The 27,804-nt window shown below is 37.6% G+C and overlaps 1 protein-coding gene and 1 long non-coding RNA gene across 3 annotated transcripts; one reads left to right on the top strand and one right to left on the bottom strand.

Moving 5' to 3' along the window:
- Positions 1 to 19: 19 nt before the first annotated feature.
- SPAG1 (sperm associated antigen 1) lies at positions 20 to 27,804 on the top strand. 2 transcript variants are annotated; one of them, XM_053395529.1, is made up of 19 exons: positions 20 to 232; positions 2,545 to 2,686; positions 3,621 to 3,780; positions 3,907 to 4,032; positions 4,807 to 4,874; positions 5,656 to 5,768; positions 6,541 to 6,646; positions 8,041 to 8,171; positions 10,082 to 10,188; positions 11,615 to 11,777; positions 13,212 to 13,631; positions 13,993 to 14,092; positions 17,091 to 17,243; positions 21,367 to 21,548; positions 21,897 to 22,038; positions 22,690 to 22,816; positions 23,120 to 23,284; positions 25,891 to 26,259; positions 26,403 to 27,804. In XM_053395529.1, the coding sequence occupies exons 2-19, from the start codon at positions 2,547 to 2,549 to the stop codon at positions 26,532 to 26,534; spliced, it is 2,904 nt and encodes a 967-aa protein (XP_053251504.1). In that variant the 5' UTR covers positions 20 to 232; positions 2,545 to 2,546; the 3' UTR covers positions 26,535 to 27,804. The 2 variants fall into 2 exon arrangements, with proteins under 2 accessions (XP_053251504.1, XP_053251505.1); XM_053395530.1 differs by having other exon boundaries at positions 24 to 232; positions 21,367 to 21,542.
- Positions 11,909 to 21,271, bottom strand: LOC128417197 (uncharacterized). Its single transcript, XR_008331407.1, has 3 exons — positions 21,011 to 21,271; positions 20,705 to 20,902; positions 11,909 to 12,046 (listed from the first exon to the last, which is right to left on the bottom strand). It is a non-coding gene; the product is annotated as an uncharacterized LOC128417197 (long non-coding RNA).

Genomic DNA, 27,804 nt, shown 5'->3' with positions numbered 1-27,804 from the left:
GGTGGTGGTGGGCCGCTCGCCTTCTGCGCATGCGCTTGAGGGGGTACGTTTTGTTGCTCGAACGAATTCTATTTAAAAAGTGGCTCTCGGCGGGGCCACCTGTAGGGTTTCCCTCAGCGGCGCCGGTTCAAGGCCGCTCCGAGCGGCGAGGGGCGGCGGCAAAGCGTTGCTGGGGTCTCTCTCCTGTGGAAAAGGACGTTGGAGTGGCGGCGTTCGTTGGGGAAGGAAGCAGGTAGGAGGGTCCGGTGCCGGGCAGGGGATGCTGTGTGTGGCCGTTTGAGGATAACGGCAGGAGGAAGAGGGAGGGCGAGGAATCGCGGAGGATAGATGGGGAGGGCTGTGGGAGATCTGGGGGGGGGGCGAGTCTAGGGTGACGCAAACGGGGAAGGTGCGATGATGCTAGAGGCAGCTATAATTGGTAGAACAGGCTTCATAGGGGGGCAAACAGGTGGGGGTGTCAATGTATGTTTTTCTTTCTTTAAAATAAAATTAATTCTGATTTTTCTCTCCAGTAAGTTCAGGGTATGCTTTTCTCTGACTGTCTTCACAGCAACCCTGTAAGGTAGGATAGATTGTGGTGGCAATTGGCCTGAAGTCACTCAGCTACATGGGTGTAGCCAGATACCCCCCAAATCAAGTAAATAAATAAAAATACTCAAGTAACTGACCAATCGTGTCACATGGAGCTCAGTTCTGCCCCCCAACATAAATCCTGCCCCCCCACAACATAACTCCTGGCTATGCCTGTGCTCAACCACATGGGCATTTGAAACTGCAAAAAGCCTCAACGGTATATATTACATGGGCAGCATACATGAACAGCTGTTATCTTTCATGCTCCTTTTCCTACCCCCCCATGGGCGTAGCCAAAGGGGGCAGCTGGCCCCCAATCAATTAAAATCAATACAAATTTGAGGTTCTGCCCCCCCCTAACAAAAGCCTGCCCCCCTAACCAAAATCCTGGCTATGCCCATCCCCCCCCACCCTCATTGCTCTAAGAGTGAACATAGGGGTGTGACTGCTGTTGCTAAGGTCAGTTCTTGATTTTTGTGTGAATTGGGGCTAAGGCTGTAGAAATTACTTTGATAAAGGGGCGCTGGCTAGGCCCTTAAAATATTCATGGTACAGGTCCCTACCACAAATTTGTATGTGCTGCTTTATACAGATAGATACAAATTTAGACCTCTGGGCACATTTAGATGGTTGGTGGTTGGAGTCTTGCCAGCTCTGTGCTTTACATCTATGCCCAGATGCCCTGTAAGCAAATAAAAGCATTTTATTTATTTATTTTATTTTTTAAAAAGGAGAGGGAAGGAGATCGGGGACCCAACACAAATGATCCAGTCATTTCAGACTTTCATATAGAATAAAGCAGAATACCTTCAAAATGTTGTTATTTTGGGAGCTTGCTGCATGTACTGAAAAAGTGAGGCTTGCCTCCATGGTGTTGTGAAACTGCGTAGGACAGGGCCTAATTTCAGGAGATGGTGATCTGAAATTTCTGAGCTTTGTGGCTCACTTCAGTACATAGCAACAGTTGCTAGTGGATTATTTATTTATTTGCTGCAACCTGTTTCTTTTTTTTAACTGTAGAGGGCATTGTCCTTGAATTATTCTTTATAAAAAACGTATTTCCCCATTACAGTGCTGAAATTGTGTTTTGATGCTACGTTGTAGGCTTAAATGATTCTTGTTTTGTTTTTTATGTTTCAAAATGGGGATGGGTCAAAATTTTCTGGCATTCCATTTTCATGGGAAATTACAGGGTTTGTTTGTTTTTTAATAGATGCTGACATTTTGCATTTGTTAGCCAGTACACAGTAAAATACTCAGTTTTCTTATAAACTGTAGCATTATAAACCATGTTCAAGAAATGAGCTTGTAGGTATTCTGTATGATTTGCATAAGGAGAACAGAAGGTAAATAATGTGGAAAATCTCTCACAACAGATAATTCACAAATACACAATGTTCTCTGAACCTATGATTCTCTAAGATCATCAGTCACATAATTTGCAGACAAAATTCAATCAATGGATTTATTTATATACAGAAGGATCTGAGAAGAATTCTCACAAATAGGATTATGTTCAGTTAAGTCTGTATTATGGAAAAAAGTTTGACATTCAGATGGCTGCCAAATCTGAATGAACATAAACATTATGAAGTCTGCATTTGGCATGTTGTAATAAAAAGCAACTGTTATTGCAGATACAAATAAAAAAACAGTGGCTGCAAAGATTTAGAAACAAAAACAGAATTATATATGTGAAAAATTCTGCTGAGGAAATTCTTTTCACTTAATCATGTTTTTTTTTAGCAGTAGCTATTTATACATATAAGCATTCATGGTGCATAAAGTACTACCCACACAGAAAGTCCTGGTCCTATAAATTGTTCCATTTCAATGGACTGAAGATAGAAGGATTTAAAACAGGTGCATATGTAACATAAGAGATTATAACACATTATTCAGCGAGCTTATGCAATTTCAAAATATATATGAACACTGGGAAAATTTAAATATTACCTTTTATATTTCTAGTTATGAGTGCTGACCAAGTTTCATGCTTGTTAAGCCAAGGAACAACAAAAACATATCAAATTCCTATTGAGCATCTGGACTACAAATTCATTGAAACATGCAAAGATGTTAAACATTTGGAAAAGATTCTTAAGATATTAAGGTAAACATTTAAATTACATATTTATTTTATTATGGTTTACATATTTTTATTCATATTAACTAGAAACTAACAAGGCCACCACTTCTTTTGTAGACCTTGTCAGAAAACTTGTTTAAAAGCTAAATATTGTAATAATTTTAAATAAGTGAAAATAGTTTAGTCTTGCTAGCATGGCATTAGTATAACATAAATTGGTTGTTTGGACTGAGAAGGTGATATATTTATACTAGCTAAGGCTGGGATGTTCAGATTTAAGATTTTACAGACCTTTTGGTCATGCAGAATTGAGCCATTGAATGGTTATTGAGCTTAAAAAAGCAATACAAAAACAATACAAAATGTAGCAATGTCAGCTGTAAACTACTTACAAGTCTAGAGCAAATCAAACAAAAATAGTGGAAGTCTTTATCTCAGAAGGGGGGGGGTGTTATAACAATTCCTGAAGTTAATATTTATGGTTTATGCTTTAAAAATTGCTATTAGTGATATATAATGTTGTATGTGCGGAGGTCCACTCATCCAGCAGGACTTACCGTATTTTTCGCTCTATAAGACGCACCAGACCATAAGATGCACCTAGTTTCTGGAGGAGGAAAACAAGAAAAAAAATTATTCTGAATCCCAGAAGCCAGAACAGCAAGAGGGATCGCTGCGCAGCGAAAGCAATGATCCCTCTTGCTGTTCTGGCTTCTGGGATAGCTGTGCAGCATGCATTTGCTCCATAAGACGCACACACATTTCCCTTTACTTTTTAGGAGGGAAAAAGTGCGTCTTATAGAGCGAAAAATACGGTATTCTTTCTCTGCACTCTCTCTTGAGTTTTCCCTAACCTGTCATAGCATATTTTGAGGATGCATAGGGGCTACAGGAGACAGAAGAGAATTCCTGTTGTGCTTACAGAAGCTCGTATAATGTCACATTTATTAATTTTTAGATCTGGTGAAGAAGGCTTCTACCCTGATCTTGTATTATTTTGTGAAAAACGCATTGAGTCTTTGGCTCCAAATAGCAGAGCTCTGCGAAGAGATAAACCTGCAGCCACTGCTTCTGATTTTACTACTGAGGAATGGCAAGAAATAGAGAATGAAATGAAGGTATTCCACTTCTTCATTCTGTAGCATGCTAATTTTGTATGTGACTTTTAAATAACAAATAGTTGTTGCCTGGTAAAAAAACAATTTCAGATTTTGAAATATGTTTATGTTTTCGATTTCTTTCAGAGCTGGATTACCGAAATGAAAGAAGATGAGTATAAAATGCGGTATGCTACAACGGAAGTATTCAGGGAGAAAGTGGAAAATTTGCCACCAGTTCGTAGTTCAGATAGCTCTCTTCCTTCTAGACAGGTGGGAATCTGTGTTTCTATACAATATTCAATATCTATATATGATTTTTTAAAAATGTGTTGTTGGCATCTGACTAAGTCATACCCAGAAGGAGACCCATTGAAATCATGGCCAACTTGTCCCTATTTCAGTAGGTCTACTCTGAGTATGACTTGGTCATATATCAAATGGGAGGGGGGAAACATCTAATAACCCTGGAGAGAAGTACTCCACAATGGAACATTTTGTCACAGGACCCTACTTGATTCAATTCAATTCAGGACCCTACATTTAAATTCTGTGAGTGCCAATCGTGTAAAAGGAAGCTATCAGTAGGTTCAGGGCATCTCAAAGGTTTGCAGAAGTAGGAAAAAAGGACAAACAAACCCCAATCAGCCCAGTGATGGCAGAGCATTCCATGCCCACAAACTGGAGGTGAGGAATTGAAAGCTGGAGGGGGAGGGGCTGGATTCTTGATGAGATAGCACTCTATGCTGCAATGTTTAATTGCAAGTCCCACTTGGTTATGTATGTTTGCAAATGATATGTTTGCAATTCTCATTTTTTCCCATATGAGAATTTTTAATATCGAAATATTGACATTTATTCTTAGTTGATAAGCACATGATTGTAGAAAGGATAGCAAGTGATTGAGTTACTTACTGAACATATGTGAACTCCAAAACCTCAGTTTGAGGTAGCTAAAACATGTTATAATGCTCATATTACATGAAATGAAAAGTAACAAAACAAATTCTTTGATGAAGCTTATTTTTTTATATCTTCTCATTCTAGAGCAAAACTTCAAGAAATGGTGTAGTAAAGAATAAAAATGTACCAAGGGACTATAGAGAGTGGGATAAGTATGTCAGATACCTTCTGCATATTGTTTAATTCAGTTATTTTCTAATGTTCTATTTAGGTTGGTTTTGAAAAAGGAAGGTTTGTTTCTATGTTAACGTTCCCTTGAAATTCTCAAAATCTCAGAGGGCTAACTATAGACAAATGGTATTCGAAAGTCTAATATTAATGGAGAACTTTACACAAAAATTGCATGTTGGGAGAAAGCATTCTAAATATGATGAGTTGTATTCAACATCATGCTAAGGCAAGTATTTGATTTGTGCAATAATTTTTCCTTGCACAACATCTTGCTTGCCCTGCCAATATCCTCCTTAAATTGTGGTGCCCAGACCAGGACACAGTACTCCAGGTATGGTCTTTCCAAGGCAGAATAGAGCAGTACTATTACTTCATTTGATAGGGGCACTATACATCCTAGAATAGCATTAGCCTTTTTGGCTGCTGCATCACACTTTTGACTCACATTAAATGAGTGGTCTACTAAGACACCTAGAGCCTTTCCCACATCTTATATTTGTACAGCTGATTCTTCCTACTTAAGAGTAGAACGTGCCCACTGCTGCAGCTCAGTTGGTTAGAGTGAGGTGCTGATAATGCCAAGATCATGGGTTTGATCCCCATATGGGCCACCTGCATATTCCTACATTGCAGATTAATGGTCCATCATATCCTTAAACTATGTAGGTGTGAAGTCTTGCTATAGTTAAACATACATTTGTATAATTTATGGATGTTTATTATTATAATGTAAATATATTAAATGCTTTTCCATTTTTTAAGGTTTGATGTGGAAAAAGAATGTTCCAAAATTGATGGTTATGAGGAAAATAAGAGTAAACCCAGCTTGAAAACTACTAACAAAGGGTTACCAAAATCTGATATAGACACAACAGGTAGGTTTTCATTCAATACTACAGTGATTTTGGTTGCTGTTGCCTTTTATTGAAAAATAAGAAATCTGCTACTCATAGGAATCCCTGTTTTCAAAAATACTGTGACTTGATGCTCATATAGAATTATGACAATTTTATATGAATTTGTTTATCAGTATTGTATGCATTGTCAGTAACTCCTTTATATATCCAATGTCTGCCTATCCTTTCCCAGAAACATTTACCCCCATTTTACCACGTTACTTCAAAATTCAGTAATGTAGTCAGTACTGCTGGATTACAGTATTTAAAAATCCTGTATTTTTGATTGCATAATTCTGCTAAGGTAGTAGATAAATCAGCAATATAGCTAGAAAACATTTTTTTGTAAACAGGGTTTTAAAATGTTATAACCCTTACCTTGAAAAAAATAGTATACCCTTAAACAATAAAGCAAAAAATTCCAAAGTGTAATTTCAACCACTGTATAACTGCCTACTTTGACTGCCACTAGTATTTCAGGATCTCAGAGGTGCTTCCCAGCCTTGTTACAGGAGTTCCTTTTAACTGGACAGACTAATAATTAAATTTGTTACCTTCTGTACACAAAGTATGTGTTCAACTATTGAGATATAGCATGTTGCCTGAAGTGGGTGGAGACTCAAATCAACACAACAGAGCACTTGTCTTTTACAATATTCCCTCTCTCTTATTATTTCTCTGTAGTGTTAAAGAGAAATTTTGGTTTTGCCTGCAATTTTTCTTCCTTTAATATGTAATAGATATTTTCTAGGTTTGACTACAAAGGAAAAAATCTTCATTGCTAATCGTGAAAAAGAAAAAGGAAATGAAGCATTTGTTACAGGAGACTACAAAGAAGCCGTTATCTACTATACTCGGTGAGTCATCCATAGTAATTATTAGCCTGCTCCAGTAGCAATAATAATAATAATTATTATTTATTTATACATACATACATACATACATACATACATACATACATACCCCACCCATCTGGGCGGCTTCCAGCAAAATATTAAAATACAGTAGCAACCTGGATGCAAGGCAGGCATTAATATGTAGTCTTAAAAGTTACAACTTTCACTTAAAAAATCATTTAGCTGCTTCACTATCAACTTCGTTGTTTAAAAGTGGTTTAAACAAAATTTGTACTAGTATACATATATCAGTTTTATGGTATGCATTTTTCTGTGTATATGTTGTTTAGCCACACAGTAACCCTCACAATAAGGCATTCTAGACTGAGACTGTGTACTGACAAAAACCTCAGGAACTTGAAAGTGCGACATGACACTATTTTTTTGCCTTCTTATCCTATCCTATTAGGCAGCAAAAATGGCTTAGACTGATCCTGATTGTATTGAATATGTTATATATAGATGCCTTCTTACTGGTGGTCTTTGCAGTTGTGCTGGGCTTTGTTGGAGGTTTGAAACCCGGCATAACTGTGGGGATGACTCCCACCCTCCTCCAGTTCCAAATTTGTAGGTGGAGAACTAGAATTTGTTTTGGCACTGGACAGCTGGTGTACTTGATGTACCCCTGCTGCCCATTACCCAAATGAGCCTGTGCCAACCTTCACCTCCAAAGCCAGAGAGAAAACTTGTGCTTGTTTAGGTACTAGGCAGCAGAGGCACCTTGTGAATCTTTAACTGACCAAGGCCAACATGGCAGGCCACAGCCTTCGTCTTCAGCTTGGAGTTGGGGGTGGGTGCAACTTAGTTTGCTCTGTAACTCAGTGCAGCTGCAGGGGATTATCCCAGCTCTACCTTCACTTCTAAGCTGGAGAGTTCATCATCGTTGACATATGTAACTTTTGCGATGACAAGGGTGACAGGCAGAATTGTAGATCACTTGGCCTTTCTTACATGCTTTATCATATAGTCTTCATATTATAATAGCTTTATGACTTGTAGTCAATTTTCTGCACTGAGTTGCATGAGATCAATAGAGAATGAAAATGGTTAGGTAACTACGGAAAATAATTTGTCCCTCTTTAGGCCTTTATGTGTATTCTTTATCTTCCTTTGCCATTTTCATTAGCAGATGGGAGGCCTCACCCACTCTGATTGGATCTTTTACTCTTTTGACCTGTACTTGTTTTCATTTGTACTCTGTACAGTACTGTAACACTTCTATCTTTTTCATTCTTGGGTCTTCTGGCTTTACTTTGTAACAACATCCCCGCACCTTAGGCTTTAAGGAATCACCTGACTCTTTTCTGAAGTGTCTGTGTTCATTTCAGCCTGCCTAATGCCTCAGTATTTTGCAGGAGCATATCTGCCTTTCCCACTGTGGCTGCATACAATAATAAAGCTCAGGCAGAAATAAAACTTCAGAATTGGCATGTTGCTCATCAGGATTGTGAGACAGTGTTAAAAATGGACCCTGAAAACATAAAAGGTAAAATTAAAGAAATCACTTTTGAGAAATTAATGCTAGCAAAAAATCTTGTTAAATTAATGGAGCAAAATCAGCATAGGTGACAAACACTGGTTTTTGAAATTTGTGGATTGCATTCTGTGGAATAACCGCTCTCAGTTTTTTATTTTTCCACTTCTGCTATAGTGGGAAATGAATTGTTCAGCACATAGTGGCTTAGTACCCATGCTAAGTGCTTTACATGGTTTAGTGGAAGGGAATTTATGGGGGTACAGTATCTGTGAATTTGCTATTAGAACCCTGAATATTTTCCCACTCATCTCCAATATTCACTGTAAAAGCTTGTATCCCTTCAATTCAAGGTAAATTCCGAGACAGGGCTAGCCAGGCGATGGTGGGAAAAGTTTATTCCAAGCAACAAGAGTTCCCCTTCCAACTATTAATCAGCTGAAGGAAGTTCAGTCTACTTTGTCTAAAGCAATTTATTGCAATCCTGACAGATGAAAAGTTGGCTTTTTCTATACAATGTAAAAGGGAAGTCCCCACATGTCTAGGTACTGCCTTTTCCTAGCACCAAACTAAGTAAATAAAAAGGGAGAATAACAGAGCAATCCTACAGAGATCCAGGGAAGCACAAGAGTCTAAGCACAAAATAGGACATAAAGTGGTGCTGGTGGACTTATTTCCTTTATTCCTATCCCCAGTTGGTTTCAGTAGGAGGGAAGTTATGCTAGTTCCAGTGTTGGCATAATTTGTATAAAACTTGCCACTACTGCAATGAAGAGGCATCCAGGAGTGGAACTCCTCCACCTGGTGAGGAAGGGATTCAGGATTCCGCAGCTGCCTTTCCTGGGAGTGTAGAATTCCTCCTGGAATTATGCTTACACCTTTAAGAGATAGTTGGCCTCTCCCACTCACAGCAACTGTTGTCTCTTTTGCTCTGTTTTCCCATGACAAGTGATTGTGTACAGATACAACATTTTTAATTTATGTGTCCATGCCATGCAATTATCATACATGCATATACCATGTGGGAGACTTTTTATAGTGTGGTTGTTGGACTAGGACCAGGGAAACCTGGCTTCAAGGTTAGCCCACTTTACAGATCATTTTGACAATAAAACTGGGGAGTAACATAAGCCACCCCAAGGTCCTTGGAGGAAGAACAGCATAAAAATATAATGAATAAATAAGAAACAATGCCATGTTACATTATATAGGTTATTGCAGCTGTAATCACATCTCTTTTAGTGGGTTAATTTTTGGTAACAGATTATACTTTGATGGGAGACTGGGACAGACTAGAAATTTAGTGGAATAATTACAGTATTAAAATAAGGGTTGAGGATCCTTTTTCAACCTGAGGGCCTCATTCGCTTTTGGGCAGCCTTATAGGACCTCATGCCATTGATGGGCAAAACCAGAGGCAAAAGTGGGCTAAGCAACTACTGCCATTTTTGCCTTGTGTATTGTAGGTTGGCTTCTTCACACTCGCACATCTCTCTATATTCTCCATTGAGGAAGCAAGAAGCCTTATCGGAGTTAAGGACACATTCCAGCCAGGCAAAAACACTAGAGTGGGCTGTAAAGAAGGACTGGTGATGGGTGTGGTTCAGGAGGGGGTTTGGCCTGGGGAGAACCTCAGGGGCCAGATGGAGTGGCCTGGAGGGCTGCATTTGGCCCCTCGGCCTGAGGTTCTGCATGCCTGTACTAAAATGGATCCTTATATGTAAAGATGGTTTGTCTGCGTCAAATTGAAATTATTTTTAAACCATTCCTCTTTATTACAAAGTTATATTGCAATAGTTGCAAGTTATTATATAATTAATGCAGAATTATTTTACATTTCCACTATTTCACATTATATTGACATATTTATTATGTAACTTAGAATATTGCAATAAAATAATGCATTCTTTATTGATCTGCAGCTTTTATGCGCCGTGCCACTGTTTACACTAATCTACATAATTTCAAAGCAGCTGCAGAAGATTTGAAGAAAGTGTTACATATTGAGCCAGAAAATGCTATTGCTAAGGTAAGTATTAATTGTTGACTTCATGGATGTATTGTAAACTATGGATACCGTTTGTATTAGACATATTTACTATTGAAAGATGGTACACAATGAAATATTTCTAATACAAATACTGTATTTGATACAAATACTGCCATCCCACAGATGACAGCAGGTTAAACTGGTTTTTCAAAAGGGAAAAAAAGCAATAAGTTTCCATCAGCTGATCCAGAGTGGAGAGTCCACCACACACCCAACTATTACAATACCATATTTCTCCCAATTTTGATGCTGCTCTGCAAGCTAAGTTATCTGATTTGGAGGGAATGTCACACAGAAATAATCTGCACATTTTGAGGGTTCAAGAGAGATCTGAGCAATTGATTACCTCTGTGGTTGTAGCCACTCTGTTGTGGATATTGCTATGGTTCTGTACACTGAGTTGGCCAATTGCAGCCCAGTTCCTTCCAGAATGAGTATCTCAAGTTCCAGTGGCATAGCATGGCTTTCAATAAATCCTGTAGCCCTCAACCAGTGGAGTACAAGATTGCTGGCTGAGCCATTTGCAGCAGAATGAGTGGGGCAATCTGGTATTGTGTATGCTGGGGATGTGGTATTGTGAGTTCATTAGCTCCCTATGTAGGTGTTGTCACTGGCACCGTCCCTGATTGGTGGGCTTTGGTAGTGTTTCTCTTGACACGGAAGGCATGTCAGCCTGCAGCCTATTTTCCTCACTCTGGTTTAGTGCAGGTGACCTAAGTACCACATACATGTCAGGAGAAGTATGGTAACGTATAATTGCTCCACACAATTTATTTATTAAATTTCTATACCACCCTTTGTCTGAGGATTACAGGGTGGTTTACCAATTACACATGATGAATTTAATATAGAAGATATTCTAAAACAGAGTCTAGTTTTTCTTGCCCTTTCAGTTGGTGAATGATCTTTGTGCCAAACTGAGAGAGAAATCCTGAGCCGATTTCTAATGATGAGCTATAGTCAGTCTGGTTCCAAAGGCCATCTTGATAGACTGATAGTAATGAAAGCATCAAACAAACTGTATTCAGTAATATCAATTGTGGTACTAAACCAGCTGCCTTATTCAGAATTTTATACATTTCTACTTTAACAATCTCCCACTACAGATAATTTAAAGCACCACTCCCAATATAATATTCCTACATTTACAACTGTATTACTTAAATTTATTCGAGAACTACTATTGTACTGAACAGGTTCTTTTTAAATAGAAATTCCTATAGAGGTATATGTACTTTCAGTTCTAAGTACTTTGGTTCTGATCTCACTTCTGACACTAGGTTCTCTAATTTTCTCCTTTTGCAATTACAGTATTATGTAATGTTGAAAATGTTGAGTGTATCTTTCAGTGGTGGAAGAATTATTATTAAAATTAAAATAAATAAATATTGCTATATTACTACAGAAAAACTTGTTGGATATTGAGAAGAAGCTGAAAGAGTTGGAACCTATTTCTCAAACTAATAGCAAGGGGAAAAAAATACTTATTCAAGATATAGAAGACTCAGATGGTGATGAAGAACTAGGAGGAAATGAAGCAGAATGTGAAAATGGCAGTGGAGATAAAAGTAATTTTAACTTGTTAATTGTTAATGGAAGGACATGGAGCTGACTGTAGTGTCACCTCACTGGAAGATAGTACTGCACATCATCCCAGTCTTGAGTAGTGTGAGATTCCAGGGGTTGCAGGCACCCTTCGGAATGAGGCACAGTGGAGACTGAGGTGTCTTTATGATATATGTTTTATTTACACATATATATGTATACCTGAGCCTACGATGGAGGGGTTCACAGCATTAACATCCCAAGAGGGTCTTGCTTCCCCGATAGCTGTGGCCTGGAATTCAAACAGAAATCAAATATCTCTCTGATTCACCAGCTTCCCAACTTGTTTGTGTACAGTACTTAGACATACTTTCAATCTGTAATATTGCACATTATTCCCCACCCACTCCAATTTTCCTTTAAAAAGTTTTCATAGCATAACCTTGAACAGTTGTTTTTCATATGTCTTTTAACAGTAGATTTGCAGACACTGGAGCTATTTTATGAGGGAAACTCTCATAAAGTTGTGGTCTTCTATTTTTGGTTTAAGATGGTATTAAACAATTTTGTTTAATATTTTGTGTTTAGATAAGTAAGAAATAAACATGTTCAATATTGCAAGTTTTACTTGTTTTAGGAAGATGCTGCAAAATGATTATTTCATCTTTTTACGATCTCTTTAAAATGTCATTCTCTTTAAGATGATTATTTCATACTATTATAGGGGCTAACAGAGATACAGCATATGGTAAATCTGTTTATCTGCTATACATTTTATATATTGAATATTCATCAAGTTTCTAAAACTGATCTCCAAATTGTTCACTTTAAGCAATCTATTCCTTTTTTTCAGATAGTAGCAAGTGAATACAGCTCTACTAGTATAAAAACTGTTAATTGGTTTATCCAGTACCATTTTGGCCCCTGCTATCTATTCTAGACCATTTGGATATGAATAGAAAGCCTTTTTGAAATAAAGGGTAGAAGAATTTATCCTTACCTTTTAGTGGACCTGAAACTGTATGTGAAACTTCACAATACAGAACATGGCTTAATCTTTTTATATGTTTGATATAGTCTCAAAAAGGTAGGTTGCAACTCTGACTTGAAATGCAGTTGTGATTTGCTGTCTAATTTGCTTGTCAGGCCAAATTTTAAGTTGAGCATCTAGTATTTAAAAGGTTAATTTCAAGGTGATTGTATACCATTCAGAAGAGAGTAGTGCCAGTTCTTAAAAAATACTGATTTGACAGTGTTAAATTCCCACGATGGCAAACCATTTATCCTTAGCTGTGCAGTCTAAAAAGACTGCAGAAAATGTTATCTTTCATTGAATTCATTTCAGTAAGCTAATATGTGTGATATACTGGTACATGCTTTTAATCCACCCCTCCTTTGCTTTTACAATGGTTCCTTCTGATGATGCAGTCTAACCTAGCCGATTAACTTCCTTGTAGAAACTGCTGTGCTAGTGGGAGGAGAGATCACAACTGAGAAGACAGAAATGGGGAATGCACAAAAGAAGTTTCCCAGCAAAGGAGATGGCTGTAAATGGGAACACAAGGAAGCACAGAAGCTCAGAGACCCTTTGGAGAATAGTGTTAAAAAAGGCACACCTGAAAAAAAGACAGCCAAGGTTTTACAGGATTCTGAAAATGAAGTAAATGGCTATCTGGGCAGTGACAAAAATAATAGTGAAAACAAGGAAGTAATACAGAAAAATGCAGAATCTTCAGCAGCTGGAAAAAACAGTTCTACTTTGCTCCCTTCCACTGCAGCAAAACTGAAAGCTGAAGGAAATGAATTATTTAAAAATGGACAATTTGGAGAGGCCGTCCTCAGATACTCAGAAGCAATTGAAGATGTAATTAGTTCTGGTGAGTTATATCTTTATACAGTTCTTATGGTGATTTTAAAATGTATCCTTTCTTCAATTAATATATTTCTAGGAGAAAGCTGAATTTCTCTGTAATAATTATGTAGTTGTGAAAATATTCATATACAGTTGCCATGAGAATCAGATTTATTGTGTAGAATTTCATTGTAACTGAGTTATGGCTGCATATTAAAGCAGTAGGATGTATTTATAGGTGATCCACTAAAAAAAAAATCCTTGAAGCTTTGCTTCATCAGCACAATTGCACTACTGCAATGCAACTTACAATCTAATGAAGTATTTTATACTAATAAAACTTGATTTCAGTGATCATAATCCACTGTAATTTTTTGTAATTTAAGGAATCCAAAGTCCAGAGGATCTAAGTATTTTGTATTCAAACAGAGCAGCATGTTACCTAAAAGAAGGAAACTGTGTTGACTGCATTCAAGACTGTAACAGGTAAATACCAATCTTACGCAGATAAACAATTCCCCCCCCCATGATTAAAAAAGCATTTAACCTTCCTTTAAAGAGTTTAAACAGTTTGAAATGTGTAACCCCTATGAATATGATAGTATGTGTTTCGTCAGAATGTGTTGGAAATCACTTCCTTGCTAAGAGGGAGGAAGATGAGAAAGACAGTTAATATTTCTCCAAGTTACATAAACATGTAAGGTTGGTTTGAATGTAAAATTAAAGCAAGTTCATTACAGAATTGTATGTTAGTTCCTATAGCTATTAATGTATTTTCCATTTGATACCTGAGCCTAGAATTATGTTTGATATTATCCAGAACGTTTTTAAGTAGTTGCATCATAATTGCAACATGATTGCAATTGTGTTGCAGTGGTTCCCAGAAAACACATTATTGGTCTCTTACGTATGGTGCAGTATAGGGTATAGTTCTGAAGGCAAATGTCTTGAATCCTTTCTCTCATCTAGAACATGAGGGGAAGGGTGTAGCTCAGTGATAGAGTATCTGCTTTTGCATGCTGAAAGTCCCAGGTGCGGTTCTTGGCACCTCCAGATAGGAGTGGGAATGTTCGCAGTTTGAAACCTAGGGAAGTCGTCATCAGTCTGTGTATACAATACTGACCTAGATTGACTAATGATCTTACTCAATACAAGGCAGCTTCATATATTCCTAACTTGCTGCTGGCTTTTCTAAAATGTATCCTCTTATACAGTGAATGTATTTAATCAGTATCTATAATGAGTTAGACATAGCAGCAGAGCTATAGCTGTCCAGGCCTTGCCTTGTTAAATGTAGACATTAGACGGTCAATGTATTTTATACAGGGTAGCCTTCCAGGTGTTATTAGACTGCACTACCTGTCAGCCTCAGGGAGCATGGTCATGATGAGGAATGATTGGAGTTGTAATCCAATAACGCCTGGACTCTGGAGGATGCCATGTTAGGATTTCTGATTTAATTTCTGTTTTAATATAGTTAAATTTCTGATTTAATAAGCATTTTTGGATCAGTTTTCTTTAATAGCTCTTGAATCTCACAGGCAACATATAATTCATAATTGTTAGGCAACTCACACAAGCTTTCAGGTGTCAGAGTTGTCCAAGACAACTAATCATTGTTATATAAAAATAAGTACAAAATAGGTTGGCATTTTTAATTGCACCAACTTTAGTTGGTTTAGAAATTTGAGAGTTTTAGAAGTTACAAAGAACTTGTAGTAATGGGTAGTGATAACACTGGAGACAGTGCTTAACTCTGTCATTACTCACTGCTCAGAACTCTGCCTTGAAAATAATGGACAGATAGTGTAATCATAAAATTCTTTTCTGAGAAATTTTTGTTACTTAATGCTGAATGAGCTAAGAAGGATGAGCGGTAGAAGTAGGGACCAGTTTTAAATATTAAAACTGTATCCCAAATTACTGAATGGTGTGATTGGCGAGTCTATTTTCTAAATATTCTCCAGGGGAGGAATGGAATTATCTGATCCTTCAGGAGGGGCTCAAAAAAGGAAATCACCAGAAAATTCTCAGAAAATTCTTTGAGAAATTTCAGCTGAGCCACTCACCCACCTGCTGAAGTTCCTCACCACTGAAACTATGAAGATAGGCTTGAAAGTTGTGTGCAGTGCTTTAAGTCTTAGAAGGCAGAGAGTGGGCACAGCAGGATTTCCAGAGCTAAGAACCTTGGTTTGGTGTTTTGTATAACTCTTGTCCCTCCCTATGATTACCTGACACATAATAAATTATGCAAACAGGGGAAATAATTCTAAACAGTCTTAATTTGCATAATTTATATAAGCCACAGAACTCAGCTTTTCTTGATTCAAAATGTTGATTTGAATTGAAGTCCTACCTAGCATTGTTCATATTATTACATAAATGCTTAGAATTCTCAGAACAAGGGCTTCTCCCTCCATTATAAAAATTCCAAAATGTTGGATGTTACTCTTTTATGATATCTTTATTAAAGCTACAGAGTTCATCATCATATGGGATGAACCATTTGTAGGTAAATTCTGTATATATCAGTATTGTGTATCTTCATGTAGGGGTGAAATTCAGGTAATATTACTTGTAAAGATAATTTGGACCAAGTAATTGGCAGTTGTGTATATTGCAAGGAGACAGTAATAAATAAATACTTTTTTCAGCTATTAGGCTCTGGGTATACAGTGGTACCTCTAGTTATGGACTTAATCCGTTTCAGGGTGATGTTCACACCCCCAAAAGTCTGCAACTAGAGCGCCTCTTCCGCACATCACGGCGCAATCAAGCACTTCTGGGCATGCACACGTGGTGAACCCGGAGTAAACACTTCCGGGTTTGCCGCGTTGTAAGCTGAAAGTCTGTAACAAGAGTGGAACGCAACAAGAGGCACCACTGTATTTTGTACCTGTACATACTGAATGTTATGCAACTATAACAATCTGCAAGCTATATAGATATAGATACAGATGACAACAACAACTACTAGTACTAATAATAATAATACAATTTATTATTTATACCCCGTCCATCTGGCTGGGTTTCCAGGGATGGGGAATCTGTGGCCCTCCAGAAGTTGTTGAACTCCAACTCCCACCAGCCTCAGCCAACATGGCCAATGGTCAGGGATGATAGGAGCTGTAGTCCAGTAGCATCTGGAGGGCCATAAATTCCCTACTCCTGACCTAGATACTACTTTAAGCGCGATAACCATTAATCCTCTGAGTTGCTTCTCTGCTAATAAGTATCACTCAGTTTAAATCTGTCTCTTATCTATATGATTAATAGACTTTCCTTTATATTGTCCCAATATAAAAAAATAATATAATAAAATAGCAATAGACGGCTTGGTACATTATTTCCTTTTCCTTCGATTTATTTTAGGATAGACCCATATCTGAAATATACATGTTTATAAGCGTATCGAAATTCTGCATTTTTGTGTGTGTGTTTTTCTTTCAAGTATTTGTAATAACTTCTGGCCATTTGTCCTTAGTGCACTAGAACTTCATCCATATTCTCTGAAACCTCTTCTGCGTCGAGCAATGGCCTATGAGTCTATGGAACGATATCGGCAGGCATATGTTGATTATAAAACAGTACTACAAATAGACAGTGGAATCCAGGTAGCAAATGACAGTGTTAACAGGTAAAACCATTTATAACATGAACATAAAATTGTAGCATACCAATGTGGAACCGACTACAAGCTTCAGTGTCAGTTCATCTAAATGGACTTCATATACTGATCTGTTGAATGGGGACCAAAATCTTTTGTGGCCAGGTGCCTGTTTAGTGATAATCTAATTCTGGATATATATAGCCATATGATGGGTCGAAATAATTAAAAATGGGGGCTGTATACTGCTTCCTTTACTGCATACCCTCCTTTTAAAATTATCTATTATTTTTTGTGCTGTTTTTAGTTGCTTTTATTCTGTTCTGTACATTACCTTGCGATATATATGTGGAAGGTGATTTAGTAAATATGCCTTATTTAGCAGTAGTGGTTTTGATGTAAAATGGTTTGGAGTCACCCAGGTTGGTGAACCTGAGGGAATTAATTATACATTTGTCTGGAGAATGTAAGGATTTCATGGCTGCATGACCACCATGGGTCAGTCTCAGTCATTATTGAGCTTCATGCTTCTGGCAGGTTAAAATGTTGATATGGTGTTTTGTACTTGACAGAATGATGGGTTCTAGGGAACTTGATGTGGTCCCCTTATAATGAACAGATTGCTGCCTCACAGCGTTAAGGTTCACTGCGACCTCTAATCTCTGCAGGGGTGGGGAACCGATTTAGAACAGTTTGCCTGGGAATGGATGCATCCAAACGGATTCTTGGTGCTTCTTTGGGAGTTTTCTATTTCCAGTGTCTAGCAGTCCTGTTGGACCCCTAGCCTACCTCCAGAATGGGGAAGTGACTAGGGTAGTTGACGTGATTGCTTCTAAATCTCTACTTCACTTCTTAAAGCCCAGCTCCACAGTTTCTGGGATGATTGAAACAGTGAAATAGCAGATACATCAGCTAGACACACAGTGGTGAAATATTCAAAGTGAATCCAACCCAACATGGACTAGAGCCCATTTTCAGACTCTTTGGTGGTACTCAGTGGTAGTAGTGATGGTGGCTATTAAATGTTACTGTTCCATCATAATTTGGTCCGTGTGATTTTGGCAAGTGTAGCTTTTCCGAGTGGTGAAAGGGCATTTACCCTTACTGTAACTGATTTCATAGAATATTATAAACATATAATTGTAAAGTTTGAAGGGACCACAAGAGACATCTCATCCAACGCCCCCTTCAATACAGGAATCTTTTTGCCTAATGTGGGGCTGAACCCCACAACCCTGAGATTAAGAGTGTTATGCTCTAACAACTGGTCTGTTGTCTACGCTTGTTTACAAGACATTTCCTGCATGAAGTCGCTCACATCCACTCTGTCTTGAATGCCATAGTAATTGCAGAATCATTATGTGCATTTAGAACTCTTGCTCACCCTGTTATTATGGATACACTTCAGCTTGCGCATCATTGGAGGTTTGAAGCCTACAACAGGCAAGGATAGATTGTACACATAATAGCCTTATACCTCTAAGGATCTTGCAGCAAGAGGTGGAACGATTGGTTGGATGAATCAGTAAATGCTTCTTTGAAAGAAGGCAGGAAAGGAAGTTATGGTGAAAAGGTGACTGGCAATGTTTTCTTAGATCCCACCAGTCTGGGCAATTAGTCGTCTGTGTCCTGCATACCATTTTTGGGCAAAGTGCTAGTGATGGCACCCAGCAGCAACAAATATTTATTACGGTTGTAAACCAGCATAAATGACACCCAAATTCTTTATATTTCTAGATGGTAGAGGGTATTTAGATCCTTTTCAGTCTGGTTTCTTGTTTGGATTTGGGACAGAGACTACTTTGGTTGTCCTGGTAGGTGAGCTTCATAGAGAACTGAATAAGCAAATGGTGTCCCTCTTGGACAGATGATTTCAATGACTGCTGAAGACTTATGTTTTTGCCCAGGCTTTCCCTGACTCATAAAGTTTTACAAATCATCCAGATTTCTGCTTTATTTGCTTTTATGTGTTTTTCTATTTCTTGCGGGTTTAGGTTGTGTTTTTGTTTTAATGAAATATTGTTCCTTTTTAGACTGTATACCATTAGTTTTTTTAAAATACTAAGTGATATATACGTACATGTTTTTAAATAAAATATGCATATAATCTTGTGCAACATCCTTTTCTGTGGATGTAACTCCCATGTTGCTGGGTATATTTGTACGAAGAAGTCTGCATGTATTGGAGCAGAATACCATTGCAGAGGTTTGCTATGATGTAGCTTTCAAAATGAAACTATTTGGCCTAAACATCTTGATTAATGTACTAATAAGTTCATTTTATTGCTGTGATAACTGTATTGGCACAATAAATTTAGTGCAGTTTTAGTTTTCCCATAAATTGATCTCTAGTGTACTGCCAGATTTAATCTTAAGATCTGTACTGTACATTACTGTATTAATAGGGAGCCTTTAAGAAAAGTGGTTTGTTGTTGACCACTCAGTTAAGTGTTTCTTGCACTAAAGGCCAGTTATTAATGTACATAATATATCTATATGTCTGTCACCACTGAAAGTCTAATATTAGTTTTGAGGAACCATAATAATAACCCCACTTCACTTTTGGGACACACTACTTGGAAACTGAACTGACATGCCCATTAGGCAGCTATCTACCAAGATCTGCTACTGTAAAGTTTTTTCCCCCTTTCCTAGCCCACTTTAATAACATCCAGTTATTAAAAAGGGGGTAATTAAAAATAATAATTTTCAAGTTATAAAACTGCTTATATATAATAACTAATTCCCTTTTATTTTTGTCACCTGATATGATTATACATGTTTCTTAAGTGCTATCAATTTTAGTTCATGTTTTAAGTTTTATTAAAGATGGCTCTTGTGATTTCTCAAGATACTATTTTTCCATCATTTCTCCAAACAAGAGCTTAGGTTCATAACACTGGAATTTTAATGAGTTTACAGTTGGAGCTTTGTAAGAGTTTAACATTCCAACACTAAATCATATGTGCAATATTTCCATTTTATCTTGTATTCATCACACTGAATTACACAAAACATTGTAGGCCATATAATGTATTTTAGACTAGCTTGGATAGCCTTTTGTACTGTGGTGGTCTGGCTGCAGATGTAAACTATTTGAAACTAAATCTTGTGATATTTAAAGAAATAAACAGTGTTCATGGCATGTCCATCAGTCTTTGAAAAGTGCTTGAGAGATTTGTGTCTCGCTTTGGTTAAACAGAAAATGTTTTATTCCATATTTGCTTTGAGAAATGGTGGGAAGCACCCAGTGTTAATAGACCCACTGAAAACCTTGGGCTTAACATAACTTGCCCATTGATTTCAGTTGTCCTGCTCTGAATATGACTGACATCAAATATCACTGAATATATTTAATTGGGGCTATGTATATTCAGGTGTTTTCTGTCATGTGAAATAGATGAAGTAGAAATTGGAGGTCATAAACTTAGGATTTCCATTCTTTTCATCTTATATTTGCATTTAGATGTTTTAAGAATTACTCCAAATACCTTCTACTTTCTTGCTTCTTATGATGGCTTCTCCTGCGTAATTCTGAACACATGGACTCCCCAGCCCCTCTCTAGGTCTTACTTATGCTTTTGCTTCACTGCTTATTGCTCTCTTCCTGGCAACCCATCTCCTTATTTCAGCTGCTTCCTTCTCCTTCTGGTAATTCATTTTCAGCTTGCAAAGTATTTGTTTCTGCACTATGTGAAATAGAATTAAACTAAGTTGACATAGTATTATAAAACCTGAGGTTTGAAAAAATACTCTTTTGGTTTGAATTTGATTCCTATGAAGTAATTATTGAATACCTCAAAATATATTAGTGGAATGCTCCTAGCAATACAAAATAAACAGAATCTGATTATCTTGGGGCTGATTTGTGTGTACTATATGCAAGTGGTCCTCACTGGGTCTGAAAGAGATAAAACAGTTCAATGTGGCTTTCATGCTTGTACTTAGTTGACATATTCAATAGATGTTATTGTTACTAGCATTCTAAAGATAACATGGGTATGGCTAATAAATAAAAACAGCTTAATGTGATTTTTAAAAAGATTTTTAAAAACTTGAATGCAAACCATTTAAATTGTTGCAGTATTTTAATTACCTAGTTTACTGCATTTTATTGCCATCGGTGGAAAAAAACCACCTTGTCTTTCTCTAGGATAACAAGAACTTTAATAGAGGAGGATGGCCCAAATTGGAGGGAGAAGCTGTCCCCGATTCCTGTTGTTCCAGTTTCTGCTCAGTTACATTGGTGGGATGGAGGAAGTGTTACTGCAGAGCCAAAGCAGAAGAAAAATGCAGCCAGGCATGGAGATCAACAGTCACATTTTCCTAGTATGTGTAACATGATTGCTGATAAATGTTGTATTTGAGAAAGCTTAATACTTGGGAAATTCCTGCTAGTAACAAAAGAGCTGAATATATAGCTTTTATACTCTCACTGCAGTGTCCTTGCATGGGCTGGGGGAGGGAGTTCTTAACTTTTGCTTCCTCTACAACTTTCTTGTTCCCCCAAAGCCTGGATTATCCAGTGAAAAGCGTGATGGTATGAACTTGCTCTTAAGAAATAGATCCATACTCTATGAATTCCAGCCTTGCTTTCTGAATGCCGCAAATCTAGTGCATGAGTGTTCTCCCTACTCAAGTTTGCCGATGACTGACAATCTCTTTATCTGTTTGGGGAAATAGATGAAAAACCAGAAGAAATGTTCAAGTCACTTAAGAATAAAGGAAATGAATTTGTGAAAAAGGGTAACTATGAAGAAGCATTGATAAAGTACAATGAATGCATCAAATTAAATTCCCAGGAACAGACTATCTACACTAACAGGTAAGGAGAATTTTAAAACACTATCAGATACAACCCAGCTTATTCAAATCAGCAGGCATTTGTCATTCATTTTAGTGGGAAATTGATTTTGTCAAACTTTAATTTTGTAATTGAAAGCTAGTTTCATTGCAGTTCTGTTATATGAAAGTCTATGCCTTTATATTAAGACGTTTATACTCTGCTATGCAGGGAGGACCATAAACATCTGGGCACACAATTCTCATATTGCCTTTCCAACTAGTACAGTCATACCTCGGTTTTTGAACAGCTTAGTTCACGAACAACTTGGAACTCAAATGCTGCCAACCCGGAAGTAGATGTTCCGGTTTGCGAAATTTGCCTTGGAAGCCGAACGTCTGGTGCGGCTTCCGATTGGCTGCAGAACACTCCTACAGCCAACCGGAAGCTGCACCTTGGTTTCCGAATGTTTTGGAAGTTGGACAGACTTCCGGAATGTATTCTGTTTGAAAACCAAGGTATGACTGTATATCAGAATCAAACTTAGGTTGGCCATTTAGCCAGTCTTATAACTACAACCATACACATTTCTTAATATACAAATAATGGGACTTTGAGAATTGGCCTCAGGGTTCTATGGGTGCTACCCTATGTTCTTACAGTGCTTTTTCTTTTTTTCTTTTTACTCTATAGGGCCCTTTGTTACTTGAAGCTGTCTCAATATGAAGAAGCCAAAAAGGATTGTGATCATGTTCTTCAGATTGATGACTCTAACATAAAAGCTTTATACAGAAGAGCTCTAGCATACAAAGGATTACAGGTAAGAAAAGAGTTTTAGCTCTTAACTTGCTCAGTGTTAGTTATAGCATAAATGATAACATTTAAATTATCACAAGTTTGAAGGAGGGAGAATTCCAGTTGTTTGAAGAAACAGAAATGAAAAAACTGCTGACTGCTGATTTGGAGGAACACTTTGTGGTAGTCACAGCATCACCTGACCTAGTCTTAATGCCAGTTCTTACTATGTTTTGCTATGTTTCATATTTCTGAGTATTTGTAAATTTTGTGATATTTCCAGCTATTCAGTTTATAAGGCCAATAATTAACTTTTTAAACATTTCAGAACTACAAAGCCAGTATTGATGATTTGAAGAAAGTTCTTCTAATAGATTCAAATATTGAAGAAGCAAAGAAGGAGCTGCAGGAAACAACACAGTTGCTAAAACTGAAAAATGACCATACAGTCAACGGGCAACAAAAGCAAAGGAAAAAAATTGAAATCCAAGAGGTATTCAGTTAAAAAAAAATCATGTACTGGGCCTATAAGTGTGTAAGATTCAAACCTCCTTATGAAATGTCTGGATTGAGCTGCTCAAGCACTTTGTGGTAACTGGCAAGCTAAGTAAGTTGTGCAAGGCAGTTGTAGACCTGCTGGTTGTGGGGACTCTTTTCTGAGAAAATAGTGGAAGGCTAAGACCAGCTAGTCTATACCTTTGCAGATCATGCTTAGGGTCTTCTGGACTTGTGTTTTATTAATGGGAACCTGTTTTGTTTGATGTTATAAACAAATGTGGCTAGCCACCTGCTGATTATCACATAGTAAACACCGTATTAAAATAAATAGTTTTGGCTTACTTATTGCTTATTATACAGCAGCCATAAAGAGAATCCCATTACAGTACTAAAGTAAGGTAGTTTAGAATGCTACTTATTACAGCCAAAGTATTTGTAATGCTTAAAATCTTGATGCTATATTTGAATTTAAAATGCCCTCTTAGTCCCATTGCTTCCTTTTCTATATTACAGGTAACTCACAACTTGTTTGCATTCAGCTTTATGTGCTTGGCAAAATTTCTTTAAAAAAAACTATAAATGTGAAAATGAACCACCCTGAGATGTTATGATGAAGAGTGGTATATTAACTATGTGTTCATTTTCCTTTTCACTCAAAAAGGGGTTCCCAGTTAATGATAAATGCCAAGAATGTTTTTCCCCCTCTAATTAAATGTTTAAACTTTGCCACCAATTTCCTCCTTTGTGCATATAAGAATCTATCTGCTATGATCGTATATTGAGATAATATTCCAAAATCCTTTTATTATGTATCCATTGGCCCACACCCAGTTCTGTATCTTCAATTTCCACTTCCTGTTGTATTTGCCATGTTTTTTCAGCCTTATCTAGTACTGACTCTTCCTTTTGTGTTTCTCTTTCCAAAAAGAATGCCAGAGATTTAATTGCTTTATCCCTAGGATCACTCCAAGTCATAGGTCAAATTCTTTCTCTCTCAATTCCATCGATGTCAGATTATCCAGATCTCTCTTCATTTATGTCATTTTTGTTTTCCAAAATCTTACCTTCATTTCTCCAAACACTTGTATAGTGGGTACTTCCATTTCATCAGTTGTTCCTTCTAGTTTTGCCATAGTTTCATCTCTCAGTCCTGCCAGTTCTTTGTCATCTTTGCCTCTATATAATTTCTGATCTTAATTTCCATTTCATTAATCTCTGGTTTAATTTCATTCCCCATTTTCATTTTCTGTGAAGCTTTATTATTATTATTATTTAATTTTATAATGTATCTAAAACAGAGAATCCTAACAGATTAAAAGATGAAAAACATAACCATAAAATAGGAATGAGTAGCACATTAGTGTTTACTTGCACTTTATTTTAACTATCAACATTGTTATGCACTTGCCGTTGAGTCAAGATTATTGTCGAGTGATTGAGGGACAGCAAAAGCCCAAATCAGCAAGTGGACAGGGTGGAAGCTAGAGGGAAATGCCCTGGATCAAGGGCCACCAACATTGCTTTGCAGGTGCACACGTGATCACCAAGGGCTTTCCTGGCATCTGCAGGGTCTCCTCTCCTCCACTGAAATTACTGTATTGGCCCAAATATAAGCTGCACCTTTAAAATTGGAGGGAGTGGGGACGAAAAGAACCAAAATATAAGGTGTTCCTGACTGCATACTGGGCGGCGGCGGAGCCGTGCTGCTTTGCCAGCGACCTTTCCCCTTTCTCGCTCTCTCCCTTCCCAGCCTTGGAGGAGAGGACGGGGGACTGCACACAGGACGGGCACTGCTTTGCCGCTCTCTGGATGCATACCATAAGGTCGCAAATATAAGCCACACTTTTAACTTTTCATGGTCGGAATTTGGGGAAAAAGTGAGACTTATATCCAGGCCAATATGGTAGGTCTGAAAGTAGCTTTCTGTTGTAGCTAGTAGAATGTGTTACAGTGTGGGTGTGATGCCCATGGCAGTTTCTCTGGTTTGCAGATGTGCCCACAGGCCTCCAAAGGTTGGTAACTCTTATCCTAGACTCAGCCCAGTCTCTCGGTTCTGAACAAAAGTTTTGATGCTGGAGTTAACATTGAAACTGTTAATAGTCCCTCCCTCACCCAACCTCTCTGATTTTGTAAGTGCAGCAGTTTGTTTACTGCTTTTAGTATACGCTGCTCTGATCGCAGACACCCCATCATATGTGCAGCCAGCTATGTGGAAGTCAGTTAAACATATAAGACACCTGCACGGCATGGGCATGCAGAGGATGAACATGAGCAAATAGGCGAAGCCAGGCATAATTTTTTACATCCTTTTTTACCATGCAGTCAGCACCCCACTGAGAGGGATGGAGCCACCACAATCAAGCTCACCTATCTTATAATCTGGCAGCTGCACATGTGAACAGGGTCAGACATTAAATATATCATTTTGATGGTGTCTAGGACAGAATTAAAATGTCTCTTGGGAGAAAGATTTTCATAAGTTTTACTCAGGCGGCAATAATAATTTCTCTGACTGTGCTCCTGCTTATCACAATTATGAAATGTTACATGTTGCATACATATATCAAAACCAACTGGGCATGTGGTTATTTCTTTGTGAAGGTGAATGAGGAAGAGGAAGCTAGAGAGACCTGTACTTCAGAGAAGGCTACATCAAATCATGACAGCGCTAAAGGAGAGACTGACGCAGTGCCAATGAATAGTTCAGAAAAACTCATTATTTCAAAGCCATCTAATGCCTATGAATTTGGTCAGATTATAAATGTTGTGAATGCCAATAAGGACATCGCTGCTTGTGCAGAGCTCTTGACAGCGATTGAGCCAAAAGATTTACCAGCCCTTTTAAGCAACAAACTAGAAGGAGACATTTTTCTGCTCTTTATCCAAGCCCTGCAGTCGGATGTATTTTGTCAAGACCCTGGACTGGTGTACCAGCATCTTGTCCACCTGAGTAGAGCAGAAAGGTTTAAGGTAAGAAATTATGGCATTTGCTGTCAATTATTTCTGAAAATGTGCATGTTTATGAAATGCTAGCACTTACTAGGCATTTAGACAAATGCCATTTGCAGATACCACTTATAAATGCTAACCACACATTTTTTTCCCCTTTTCAGATGGTGCTAACACTACTTAGTAAGAATGAAGTAGAACAGGTTCAACAACTGTTTGATTCTCTTTCCAAAGAGGAAAACCAACAATTTTCTTTAGATGATCTGAAGAGCCTTAAGAGAGACTTTGAACTTTAAACAACTTCATTTTGGAACTGCCTCTAGCATGCATTCCCTTAATGCTTGTAGGACGGGCATATAAACTATGCAGGCTTGCATGAGGTAAAGTCAGTCTTTTACCTGGACTGTTCAATATGCTGTACATTTTTTTTTTACAGTACTTGCACACTGAAAAATCTGCTCTTCCGTCTTGTATATATTTTATCCTACAGAGTACACACGCATGGCTTTATAAGTAATGGGCCTGTTTACTCACCATTTTGTTCTTGCAATTATACATTGAGATCGGGAGCACAGGACTCAGGCTTGCACATTCTCTTCAGAGGGGAGAGAACACACGAGCCAGTGAGGACATGGTTCTCTGGGACAAATCAACAGTTTCTAAAATGTGGGTCCCATATATAACAGTATATTTATCTAATAATCAGAATGTATTCAATGACATCAAGCTGTATTAATGGGGCTGAATATAGCCACCTATGTTGTATTCCCTTTCTTGTAATACAGGAGAGTCTTCTAAAGATGCTACTATTTCAGAAATGTCTTTGGACATGTAGCAGAATTGATGGAGAACATCTTGTACAAAAGTCCCATTGACAGAATGGAAATTGTGCATCATTATCTTTCAGTGGGGCTTATGCTGAAAAACAATCCTACTGCATTTGTGCCTATAGCCTTCATTTTTTTCCTGCTAGTCACATCTAACTGCAGTGCAGCTGAAACCTACCTTTCTTTCCATCAGTCGCCGATGCACTTGGACAAACACTTGCATCTAGCTCCAATTCTGTGTGGCTTCAAAGGAAAACACTGGCACACTTCTTAAAATTCAATGCTAACTTAAATATATGCAGTAAAATGCTTTATGGCACTGAATGTGTAAAGTTACATCCGTACTTTGGTAAGCAGGTTCCAAGAAGGGACAATTGGTTGTCTTCTACTTTGTGTGTTCTAGGTATGCAAAAATCATTTTATATGGCTTGTGGACTACTGGTGAACAGCAAAACGGGAGCAGGATAGACTATGTTGTTAAATGTTTTAAAGCAATAGAACTGTTATATTTTTAAACCAGAGATTCGTAATTTATTGTTAGTGTGCATATCAAATTTTATTATGGGAGGGACTGCTCAGGTACTTGCACTATTTTGAAGGTGATGTTAGTCAGTGACTTTCCACATTATTAAATAACCTATGTATGACATTTCTGTTACCTTAAGACTTTAACCTGGTTGAAAGTTGTTTCCTTGAAGAACCCTTACAAGAAAATATTTAAAAATAAATATATTTGGCA

The sequence above is a fragment of the Podarcis raffonei genome, chromosome 7 (genome assembly GCF_027172205.1).
Source record: "Podarcis raffonei isolate rPodRaf1 chromosome 7, rPodRaf1.pri, whole genome shotgun sequence".
Lineage (NCBI taxonomy): Eukaryota > Metazoa > Chordata > Lepidosauria > Squamata > Lacertidae > Podarcis > Podarcis raffonei.
This window is presented reverse-complemented; position numbering and strand designations above follow the sequence as displayed.

What these genes read in the sequence shown, in the direction of transcription:
- SPAG1 (XM_053395529.1), top strand. Translation starts at nt 2,547, where the DNA reads ATGAGTGCTGACCAAGTTTCATGCTTGTTAAGCCAAGGAACAACAAAA. An exon ending in GACTATAGAGAGTGGGATAA is followed by an intron (nt 4,875 to 5,655) that starts GTATGTCAGATA and finishes CCATTTTTTAAG; the next exon opens with GTTTGATGTGGAAAAAGAAT. An exon ending in GTAGAGCAGAAAGGTTTAAG is followed by an intron (nt 26,260 to 26,402) that starts GTAAGAAATTAT and finishes TCCCCTTTTCAG; the next exon opens with ATGGTGCTAACACTACTTAG.